This window comes from Diabrotica virgifera, chromosome 8 (assembly GCF_917563875.1).
Source record: "Diabrotica virgifera virgifera chromosome 8, PGI_DIABVI_V3a".
NCBI lineage: Eukaryota > Metazoa > Arthropoda > Insecta > Coleoptera > Chrysomelidae > Diabrotica > Diabrotica virgifera.
Genome location: NC_065450.1, coordinates 44,869,529 through 44,882,215, shown reverse-complemented (window position 1 = coordinate 44,882,215; position 12,687 = coordinate 44,869,529). Strand labels below are relative to the sequence as shown.

The 12,687-nt window shown below is 31.4% G+C and overlaps 1 protein-coding gene and 1 non-coding gene across 2 annotated transcripts in view; one reads left to right on the top strand and one right to left on the bottom strand.

Annotated features, from left to right (window-relative positions):
* The first annotated feature begins 10,424 nt into the window (after positions 1 to 10,424).
* On the top strand, positions 10,425 to 10,498 carry Trnat-agu (transfer RNA threonine (anticodon AGU)). The gene has a single exon. It is a non-coding gene; the product is annotated as a tRNA-Thr (tRNA).
* A 145-nt stretch (positions 10,499 to 10,643) lies between these two features.
* The window catches only part of LOC126890145 (armadillo repeat-containing protein 1-like), an 80,927-nt gene continuing 78,883 nt past the window's right edge, over positions 10,644 to 12,687 (bottom strand). The window contains exon 5 of the mRNA XM_050658995.1: positions 10,644 to 10,921. Coding sequence (XP_050514952.1) covers positions 10,751 to 10,921 — 171 coding nt within the window. The 3' untranslated portion in view covers positions 10,644 to 10,750. The remainder of the gene's footprint in view (positions 10,922 to 12,687) is intronic.

Genomic DNA, 12,687 nt, shown 5'->3' with positions numbered 1-12,687 from the left:
CGCGTGAGACTCATTGTTTTCTTTCTCAATAACTCTTATACCAGGTACGTTAAGTTTATTTTACCTTTAATATTCTAATAATTATGTATCTTCGTTATTACTCAGCTCTTTTTTGTTTGTGTCAATGTCAAACCAATGATATTCTACTGTAAATTGGATAGTTCGTATTCCAATCTTTGTAATCATATTGTAACTTCATTGATGGATCTTATATTTTATTATCAATGTCAGTGCTTAATTTTGTAGTATATTTTTGTCCCCAGAAGCTTTGAGGCAGATCAACTTATACGTGTGGCATTGTGAGTGGATATCTCTACCCACCTGGAGTAATAATCCTTTTGTTTTATAATGCGACATGTTCATTGAAGGGGTTGTTTGATATTCATTTATGTTGTTCCAATGCCAAAGGCTGTTTTTATAATTGTCACCGTAATAGTAATCGTCACCTATTGTGTCCTGTTTGTTTTTAAGTTTATTTTAATAAAACCGCTAATGAATAAAACGCTATTCGCGTTCGATATATCTGTTATAGTCAAAGGCCGAATTTCAGGCACTCCTAGGTTTGACTAGGCAATCCTCAGGTCTGACTGACAGTCTTAGTCAAAGTCCGAAATAAATTACAGTTTCGTCCTTTGACTAGTCAAACCTAGGAGAGACTACGTTGGTCAGGCAAAGGTCGAAATTTAATTTTATGAAATCGGGGTTTGACTACCCAAGTAGCACCGAACGGGTGTATTAAGTCTTTTAAGGATACTTTAAAACTGTAGAATAAAACTAGAATTAAAACCATTTGGTTTTTAAGTAAACCTTAAGGTTGCAATAAAACCGCTTTCAGCATAAAAGGGCCCACTCTGAAAAAGGTCAATAAAACCAAAAATAAAAACCTTCTTAAAACTTTGTTTGCTTAAGCAACTGGTTTTAAAGCTGCTGTGAAAGTGATTTTAAAACCATGTTAAAAGACACTTTAAGTGCAGACAGTTTTATAACAAACTTAAAAAGGTTTCTTAAATGGAGACTTTTGCTATATTAAATGATTCTTTAAACCCATATACTCCATATATTTTTACATGTGTTATGATAGGTACATACGCATTTGTAATCATAAAATAATAAAAAGTACTTGGTTATTTCGGACTGTCAAGGTAGAAAAACACTTGCGCACCCAACTTTATTGATAATGTTAACAAAAAGAGGTCTAAATAACTCACGCGCCCTAAAATTTCTGACTGTTGGCGATTAAAAAATAAAAATAATAAAAAAATTTAAATCCGAAAAATATTAATTTGAAAGAAAAATAATTTTATCTACAATTTTAATCTTTTAATGTTAAAATAAATCGAATTTATGTCTTTAAGTCGCTTATTTATAATTTTTATGTAGGGTTTGTTCAACAGTAAATGGTTTGAATTCAATTAGTGCGGTCGTAAATATTATTAAATTTATCTGACCTGGCCCATTGTTAAGACCCACCCGGAGCGATAAGCCACCGAGGTAGACAGAGTTGGTCTTTTGCAATTAACACTGACTAGACGGTACTCCCATAATAAAGCCTAAAATAAATTTAACCTGAAACCGGGCCTTTTATACTATTATCGGTTAATCCGGGCTGTTTATAGTGGTAACTAATTGAACTTAACCATTTAGTGTTTAACATACCATAAGCCTTATATGGTAATCTATCATGGCTTTCAGCATCTCCAGAAAGGAATATGGCCGAAATCCAAATAAAACTATTTGGTCTATCCACAGAGAATTGTTAAGATCAAATGGTTTTATTTTATACCTTGCCAGGAGCATATTATATCCTACATAAAAGCAAGGTTGCCTTGGAATTAAAACCGTTTAGTTTTAATACTGCTGTCAATAACGCCACTCGGTTTTAATGTGAATCTAACCTAAAATCGAGGCGTCGTAGTGCTGTGTATGTTGTATTTTTCTTTTACAATAATTACCAGTTCGTTTATATTTTAAGTACTTGACATATTTCTTCCATACTAATAGTACTTCCACTTTTTACAACACACTACACCACTGTTTCGCTCTAAAACAAATGGCCGACCATTTTGGACACGAAAAAAGAGGGGATGCGTTTAGTTTTATTGTTTCTAATAAGAAGCATAGTTTAGTCTATACTAGCGGTTCTCAATCTTTTTGTGTCATGTACCACCAAATACTTTTTATTATTTTTGGTACCACCTAACTGAAATACATATCTAACTAGATGATCTAATTAACTATAATAGTGTGCTGATTTTGGATGTTTTTGCGTTTTGTATACCACCTCAAAAAATGAAATGTACCACCAGTGGTACTTGTACCACAGATTGAAAACCGCTGGATACGATAACCAAATTGATTCAGTTAAGAGCGTTTGGTTTTAATATAGCCTACTAATTGCTTTTAAGAAAGCAACTTTAAAGACAACTAAAAAAATAGTTTTATGGTATATCTTTTACTGACATATTAGTCTTAAGATCAAGTAGTTTTAATAATAGGTTTTATTAGTCATATTAGAAGAATCTTTAAAACTGCAATAAAACTAAAAGGTAACAAACGAGAATCTAATAAAACCAAACAGTCCGGAAGTTCTTTATAAAACTGATTAGTTTTAAAGTGAACTGAGAATAAACCATTTTAAAACTACAATAAGACAAATTATCTATTAAGATTAATTAGTCTTATTTGACACTCTTATTAGATACTTTAAAACTAGTGACAAATGCTTACCAGTTTTAAAGTTCTGGCAGTATGTCTACAAGGTAACTTTAAAACCATTATCTTCTTATTCACCACAATAAAACCTTTATAAACCTTAAATGAAACTAAAATGTTTTTCTTGTGCTACTTGGGTAGTCAATAGTTATAGTAGTCTATAATGAAATAGGTATATAGTAACATTACATTAAGTAACATTTGCAAAAATTATAATTTTACGCTTCTGACTTTAATTTTGGCAAACTCGTCAATCAGATTGGTGTAGTCTAAGAACTCTATTAAAATAAGTGCTAAATTTTTTAGTTTGGATTGTCTTATGGAGCTTCGTAAATAGTTTTTTTCTTCAAACGTCAAATAATGATGACATTACTCACGGTTCTTAGAGATTACTACGGTTGCCTACACGGTTCTTAGACATTACTACGGTTGCCTAAATCGACTAACCAATGAACATTAAGGGTGAGATTACGTCACGAGAGTTTACTGTCATTTGAATCGTAATATGATTTTTTTCGAATCCTCAGAAAACCAAGTATTTTAGAAAAATTTAAACGCAGGATGCAGGATTACATAATTATCGGGGGCGGAAAGCCCCTTAGAATAAACAAGCAGATTCTATTGAATGAAATACTTGAAATTAAAAATCACACTTCTCTTTTATTTTCAGCCCTGTAACTTATTAAAATAAACATTATAGAAGTTTTCAGGGACTTTCAGCCCTCGGTAATGATGTAGTCTTTCATTCTGAGTTTAAATTTTTCAAAAATATTTATTAGTTTTCTCAGGATTCGAAAAAAATGAATACAATTAAAACACATTGAGAATTTTGACATGTAAAATTCTGAACTGTTGAATTCCAGCTTCCCTAAGAATTATTGTACATCAAAATACATTAGAAACTATTTGTAGAGGATTGAAATCTGTATTGGAAATAACTGTTAAAATTGGTCTACGTAATTAAACATATTCCAAAATTTTGTAAAAATGCTTAGAGCATGGAAAATTTTTCCCTCTCAAAATTTTCCATACTCTAAAGGCTGTATGACACTATACATTTTCTTGTATCATTTCTAATATCGTTTCTGATATGTCAAAAAAATGCATAGTGTCATACACAGATACAAGAAACGATATCAGAAACGATACAAGAATTTGTGTCAGGCACAGATTCTTGTACAAGAACTGCGCCAATTTCTGCGCAAAGAGCAAAAACGTAAAACCTGCTGGTAAAACATCTAAAATGTCATAATTACTTACTCATAATGGCGGCTGAAATGAAAATGGGATAATGTATTGATGAATTTATTTGTGTTTTTGTAGGTATTATTTATAAATCTTTTATTGATACTTAATATACCGTTTGGTATGGACTACTGTTCTACTAATAATCATATATTTAGCTCCTAGTAAAGTTCAAACTATAAATTTAGGTTTCATGGTGCATAATTTTTTAATAGACGAAAATACAATAGTTCCTAATTTGGATCAAACTGAAGATAATTCTAATGCAAATATTTTAGCACAAATATCAAAACAACATAAAAACACAAATAATCAACCTCAGTTAACGTAAAATTCTGGTTAACATTAAAATGTTAATTATATAAAAGTTTATAAATTTTATAAAATATTTAAAATCAGCTGTGCCTGTAGATGCAGTACTACCATAACGTGACACAGGGTGACAAACAAAATTTCGACCAATCACGTGCCGAATTTCATACAATTTTCGATACAAGAACTTGCATAGTGTCATACAGGGCACAAATGTACGTACAAGAAATGATACAAGAAAATGTATACAAGAAACGATATCAGAAACGATATTAGAAATGATACAAGAAAATGCATAGTGTCATACAGCCTTAAGTAAAAATGTAATACATTCTAGTTTTCAGCCCAAACTTAGGCCACACACAATGCAATAATGTTCACATTTTTGAACTGTCAATATTTTTATTTTATCATCTATTGTTTAAAAACAATACAGTTGATAAGATACCCTCAGTTGCGGAGAAAGGATTAATAATAAAGATTTTTTTATTCAGTCAGTGGTGTGAGCACTGTCAGTTAAATAGTAACTTGTGGCCTTATTTTTACACGCATAGCTATTGTGGCAAATGTATCATATTTTTCAAAATTTTGGAATGCATTTAAATCGTAGAACAATTTTAACTTTTGATTTTAATACAGATTTTAATTCTCTACAAGTATTCTCTCATGACTTTTGATTTAAAATAATTAGGGAAGCAAGAATTCAACAATTCAGAATTTTACATTGAGTTTCCTATGGCCCTTTTTACGATTCACCACCCGGTATAAGATAAAATGTGTACTATTTGTCTAATTATTTCATAATAACACAAATAATACACATATATACACAATAACACACATTCAATGATCGAAAATCATTTAAAAATATGGGAATGTAAACTCTTGTGACGTAAAGTCAAAAATATAAGTCTCCCCACCACCGTCGGACAAGACAACCGTAATAAAGTCTAATAACCGTGGGTTGCCTAAATCGACTAACATATGAACATTAAGGGTGAGATTACGTCACGAGAGTTTACTGTCATTTGAATCGTAATATGATTTTTTTCGAATCCTGAGAAAACCAAGTATTTTAGAAAAATTTAAACGCAGGATGCAAGATTACATTATTACCGAGGGCGGAAAGCCCCTTAGAATAAACAAGCAGATTCTTTTGAATGAAATATTTGAAATTAAATATCACATTTCTCTTTTATTTTCAGCCCTGTAACTTATTAAAATAAACATTATAGAAGTTTTTAGGGACTTTCAGCCCTCGGTAATAATGTAGTCTTTCATTCTGAGTTTAAATATTTCAAAAATATTTATTAGTTTTCTCAGGATTCGAAAAAAATGAATACAATTAAAACCCATTGAGAATTTTGACATGCGTCAAAATTTTGCATTAACTCAATGTAAAATTCTGAACTGTTGAATTCCAGCTTCCCTAATAATTATTGTACATCAAAAGACATTAGAAACTATTTGTAGAGGATTGAAATCTGTATTGGAAATAACTGTTAAAATTGGTCTACGTAATTAAACATATTCCAAAATTTTGTAAAAATGTAATACATTTTAGTTTTCAGCCCAAACTTAGGCCACACACAATGCAATAATGTTCACATTTTTGAACTGTCAATATTTTTATTTTATCATCTATTGTTTAAAAACAATACAGTTGATAAGATACCCTCAGTTGCGGAGAAAGGATTAATAATAAAGATTTTTTTATTCAGTCAATGGTGTGAGCACTGTCAGTTAAATAGTAACGTGTGGCCTTACTTTTACACGCATACCTATTGTGGCAAATACCTATATTTTTCAAAATTTTGGAATGCATTTAAATCGTAGAACAATTTTAACTTTTGATTTTACTACATATTTTAATTCTCTACAAGTAATCTCTCATGACTTTTGATGCAAAATAATTAGGGAAGCAGGAATTCAACAATTCAGAATTTTACATTGAGTTTCCTATGGCCCTTTTTACGATTCACCACCCGGTATAAGATAAAATGTGTACTATTTGTCTAATTATTTCATAATAACACAAATAATACACGTATATACACAATAACACACATTCAATGATCGAAAATCATTTAAAAATATGGGAATGTAAACTCTTGTGACGTAAAGTCAAAAATATAAGTCTCCCCACCACCGTCGGACAAGACAACCGTAATAAAGTCTAATAACCGTGGACATTATAGTATTTTTACTACAAAAACGTTATTACGTAGGTCAAAATTTTTGACGTAAGAGAACTGTCAAAACATTAGAATGTGACTTTTCATTATTGCTATGTTTATTATAAACACGGCAATAATGAAAAGTCACATTCTAATGTTTTGACAGCTCTCTTACGTCAAAAATTTTGACCTACGTAATAACGTTTTTGTAGTAAAAATACTATACTTATCTAACTTGATCCTGTCAAAGTTTGATGTCTCCGCCGGCAGCAGTTTTTTTTTTCATTTCTTTACGGCGGAGGGAAAAATGTTGTCATGGCAACAATATGAAACATATCACAAAGCAACAATACAATAAATGTCATTAACAACAATTAAACATCATTTTTATTTATAGTAATATTAAAAGTACAATTATTAGTTAATGAGGCATTTTCAAAATTGAAACCGTGCAAAAATGTTCCCGACTCTTGATATACGCATTGGTAATTGTTGATGATACTGATGGTCGAGCACAACTTTCAGCAATCATTCCCGATGTTGGCGAATCATGAGGGTTTAAAATTTTTTGAGTATTATCGTTCTTATTTCTTATTGAATCCTCTATATATCCTTCGGCAACCGTGCTTGATTTCCAGCCCCCATGTCGTTTGAGGCATTCTAGATTTTGCTACGTTTGAAGAAAAAATAGTATACTTTATTCGGCAAAGAAGCGACTTTTCTTGACTTGCCCTCTATTACGCGCCTCACTTCGTTCGGCGCCTAATATCGGGCGCGTCAAGAAAAGTCATGCTCCTCCGCCTCATAAAGTAATATACTATTAGGTAATAATTTTTAATTTTGATCAACTTTCCCCAGGAAACTTACCGAGACAAGGAGTGTTAATAAAATTCTTAGTGATACAACTACATTTGAGTATAATATAAAGAAATTCGTTCATTTTGGCACAAATAGTTCATTATTCTAGATCATTTGCCTCTGTATCAGATTCTTTTTCTGTTTCTATTGAAAATATTGAATGAAGATTTATACAATATTTTTCTTGTGTTTTTTCATCTATTTTTCTCAATTTAAAAGTATCATACCTATTCGCGGTTTGCAAGTACTTGGAAGGGAAACGAGAAACGACCGTACGCGAGTCACGGAGAAATATTGCAACTATCTTAAATAATTCATATTGTCAATTGAAATTGTCAAATTGAGGTATATTTCATACCTTCTGTCATTGAAACAGAAAAATTATATATTGCTCCACAATATTGATATGATATGCAATTATTATATAAAGGTAAATTTAATTAATTGTATTTTGCTTGCAGTACTGCATTTTAATAACTAATTTTATTTACTACATACAATTGTTTACGTTTGCATAACATAACCTACATCTTATTTTTTCTTCTTATTATTTTTTTGGACTATGGCCTTGACAATTATCCAGCAACCAGGACTGATATAATTGGCCAATATAATTAAAAGTGCGAATAAAAGTACAGAGCGTAGAAATAGAGGTCGCTTTGCCGAACTTGCACGGTCCCAATACAAATTTAAAATTTTTATTATGAGTTTCTAGAAGCGAAAATCGATCAATCAAAGAATTAAGAGCATAGGATTAAGGTTTGCTTACAATTTTTTTTTGAATGCATTAATTTTCTTTTCGAATCCTGAAAAAAATAATAAATATTTTTGAAAAATTTAAACGCATTGAAAGATTACATTAATACCGAGGGTGGAAAGTCCCTTAGAATAAATAAAAGGTTTCTTTTAAATAAGATATTTGAGATTAAAAATTACACTAAATTTTCTCTTTTTTTACCACCCCTATAACTTATTCAAATAAACATTATATAGATTTTTAGCGACTTTTGGCCCTCGGTAATAATGCAATCTTTTATTCTGCGTTTAAATTTTTCAACAATATTAATTAGTTTTCTCAGGATTCGAAAAAAAGTAATGCGTTTAAAAAGCATTGCAAGCACATTTTGCGCCTACCCACTTAAACACAATGTCTAAAATATAGATGAACACATTTATTTTAAATTTAGCTTTATCTGTTAAGAGCTCGTCCACAGATTTTTCGTAATCAAATAAAAGCTTTTTTCTCCTGGCTGGAATTTAATTTTCAGTAGTAATAACCCAAGGACATTGATAATTGTTCGAAAAAATTTTATAACAGATTTCGAAAGCTTGTTGCTTGGAAACAGACCGACGCCGTAGGCGGAGGTCTGTTGCCTGTAAGGAACAAGCTTGAGAAAGTTGTTAAAAATTTTTTGAGCATTTATCAATGTTCGAGGGTTATTCGGATAGAAAATTTTTGGCTGGTTATGAAAAAAAAAATACAGAACAGAAACAATTTATTTAAATGTGCAATTAACAAAGGAACAATTAGAAAAATTTAATGAAGATCCAGACATGTTAGTTTCTATAACTGATGAAGATGTATAAAGTAATTTTTTACTGTAAACAGTATTCTTTGGTATATTTGATTCGATAATTTCATTAATATTCTCATCAGTATTACAACCAAATCGTGACATTTTGAAATATTGAATATTTGAAATGTCAAAATCGAAATGAAACGAAAGGTATCCATCCATAGCTACATGATTGAGTGAAAATAGCCCATGGGATCTGTTTTCAGTATAATGTTGGTTTTATTGGTTGTATTCAATCAGATGACCACAAATTAATTGATTTCATTGGATTTCTAATTGAGCAAAAAATTTTCAGCTGGAAATTCGGAACTTATATCAAAATTTTCTGCAATTTCATTAAATTTTCATTTGTTCATTAACCATATTGTCTGCAAATTTTCATCTTTTCTATAGTTTCTGACAACATTTTTACACAATCTGACAATTTTTTTTTATTTTACTAATTATGCCGCCCCCCTAGTGATGCCGCCTGATGCGACTGCCTCGCCGCATCATAGCACGACACGGCCCTGCTCACAATGGGTCTATTGAATAAAAAGAAGTATTTGCTTTTACTTACAAATATTTAAATATTTAAGTATTTACTTAAAGGTACGATTCCGAAAGAGGCTGCAGACTGCAGACCGCAAACCGCAGACTGCAGCGACAGTGTCATCTGCGGTCAGACCAATTCCGAGCAGAACTGCACTTCATCTACATAATATCGACAACAGCATTGCACGATGGGAATTTATAATAGTATAATATTAAAAGTCGTATAAGTAGGATGTCAGACGCAATGAACAACGATGAATTAATGTTATATCTTTGGATGGAAGAAGAAGATGACGACTATCTTTTACTTTTGCATTATAAAAAAAGGAAATCAACTGGGTCCCTATTTAAAAGTAAACAATTTGAAGGAAGCTTGCCTCGTAAAATTGGCTTAAATTGAAAAGAATTGAATTTCTTTTGAAAATGAGTATTTTAAATGAATAAGAAGGGCAATTAATTAATTGTTTAGCAAAATATTAAGTTATTTACGACTCGTAAATAACTTAATATTTTGCTAAACAATTAATTAATTGCCCTTCTTATTCATTTAAAATACTCATTTTCAAAAGAAATTCAATTCTTTTCAATTTAAGCCAATTTGGAAACAGCAAAAATACGTGTCGTCGATCTGCGGTCGGCGACACTACTGGTTCTGGTGCAGTCCTGCGGTCTGCGGTGGCGACGTTCTGCGTGCGGTGGCGACAGTGCCGCTCTACTCGACATCAACCTCATAAGAAACCATATGAACCAGTAGGTCTGTCGCTGCGGTCTGCGGTTTGCAGTTTGCGGTTTGCGGTCTTGTTCGGAATCGTACCTTAATAGTAATTGAATAAAGTCATTTCTTTAATGCTTTATGTAATTACTACTAACTAAATACTTAAATACGAGGAAGTAAAAGCAAATACTTCTTTTTATTCAATAACCCTGTGTATGTACTTTATTTGAGATAAAAATTTATATCAAATCAGCTCTACGTTTAAATTCAGTAAAATAGCTCACGCATTCCAACGGCGCCGTGGCTTAGTTGGTTAAAGCGCCTGTCTAGTAAACAGGAGATCACGAGTTCGAATCTCGTCGGGGCCTCAGCTATGTGGTAGCATTTTTTGTTTTTTTTTATTTTTTTAACTTTAAGATTAAATAAACTGGAACGAACCAAGAAGAATAATTGTATTTAGAAAATATGCATAATACAATACTCGTTTATAAGTAGTGTAGAAGTGTTAAACAAAAATACATAAATCGTTCAAAAAAGACAATATAATATAATTATTACTTTAAAATCGACAAATAAAATCTAAGTAATATAAACAAAAACTTTGTATTAACAATATTTTGTTACCAATACAATGATTCATTCCAATAATGTATTAGTTTTGTTAGAAAACTATTTCCATCTTCCGATGGAGGCTTTGTATTCTTTGTTATCGCCCAATCTTCTTCCAAAACCTCATCTTCCTCATACTGATAATAACTTTCAGATTTATTTTTAAAAATGTCCATATATTCCTAAGAAACAAGAATAATTAAATGAATAATTTTAGGCTAAAAAAGATACTATCGTAATCGAACTTAATACAGTGACATTGGGGTGGGGTGCAGAATTATGGAATAAAAATTAAGTTTTTCGCGAATAGGCTACTTTGGAGACAAATTCCGAAACAGATCGATTTTTATTTTTAAATTATGATTATTGGGTATTTATTTATTCGGTTAAAAAAACTTCTTAAATACAATCAAATCCAAAACAGAAAATTGGAATATCTCGGACACATTACACGCGTAAAGAGTATAGTTACACGATATTCGATAAAAAATTTCGATATTGTATTGACATCGTATCGAAAACCAATACGATACCGATACAATAAATACCTTAGCAATATTAATGTCGATACGATACTCATTATCTGAAATCAATACCATACTCTTGTATTGTCGATACGCTTGCCTCGATATTATTGAAAATATCGATATCGAGAACAAAATAAATAAAACGCCACAGTTGTTTGATTATATTTTGTGGAATAGGTATTTAGATCATAATTATTTATTACATAAAAGTATAAGTAACCTGCAACCCAAGCATCAGCTGTTTATAATATTTTACACTTGAGTGCATGAACTTGAAATTCTTGAGAGTGAGTAAATGTCTGTTATGATTACACTGTTTAATCATGTGGCATTTGTGGCAATATTATGAAAGTAAGTGATGATGACTCAAAAATAATTTTTAACAAATTCTGAATTGCAATTTATTCCGAATCTCCAGGGATTTCCATATATTTTCAAAAGTAGTTTTTAAACAATTCAGAATTAGTAAGTCGACTTTCAAATTCAGAATTTCGACTTTCAAAGAAGCATTTAGCCAATCTTTATAAGAATATACATATTCGTAATATTTTTAGAATAATGTACATTTGCCAAGCATGCAAAAGTTGCCATAAAGGGCCAACACAGCTCAGATGTATAATCCTTTTTATGACGATATTTTATCGAGTATTGTATCGATATCGTATCGAAATCAATATCAATACGATATTTTTATAAGAAAGTATTGCCGATATCGATACTCGATACGATACTTCATTGGCATAACCAATACAATACTCAATACTTAAAAAGTATCGATATTGTATCGTATCGTGAAGCTCTAGTAAAGAGATAGGTACAACTTGCTCCAACTCACTATGCATGGAAAGATTCAAGGAAAAAGAAGCATAGGGAGACGCAGAATATCGTGGCTGCGCAACCTGAGAGAATGGTACGGATGTACATCAAATGAACTTTTCAGAGCAGCCGTCTCCAAAGTCCGAGTAGCAATGATGATTGCCGACCTCCGTCGCGGAGATGGCCCTTGAAGAAGAAGATATTCAGTTAGTCAAGTTGTCGTTCCATCGTTTTCGTGGTCTTCCGACTGATCGTCTTCCTAGTGGGGAACCGTCTCTCGCTGTCCTTATTACTCTATTTGTTGTCATTCGGCTTATGTGGTCATTCCATTCTACTCTTCTGTTTCTTACCAAGTAATTAATGTTACCCGTGATATCTGTACTTCTATATGTCCCATAGTTTTACCATCGATTTTTCGAAGGGTTTTTATCTCAGCTGGTTCCAGCAATTTTGTCCTCTCTGTGCCAGATCGTGTTTCTGCCGCATATGTGATTATTGTTCAGATGACTTTTGTTTTGTAAATTCTGCCTTTCATATCTTTTCCGATATTGTTATTTCTCCATATTGGTTCATTCGGCCACCTTCGGCTCTGTTTGCTCTATTTA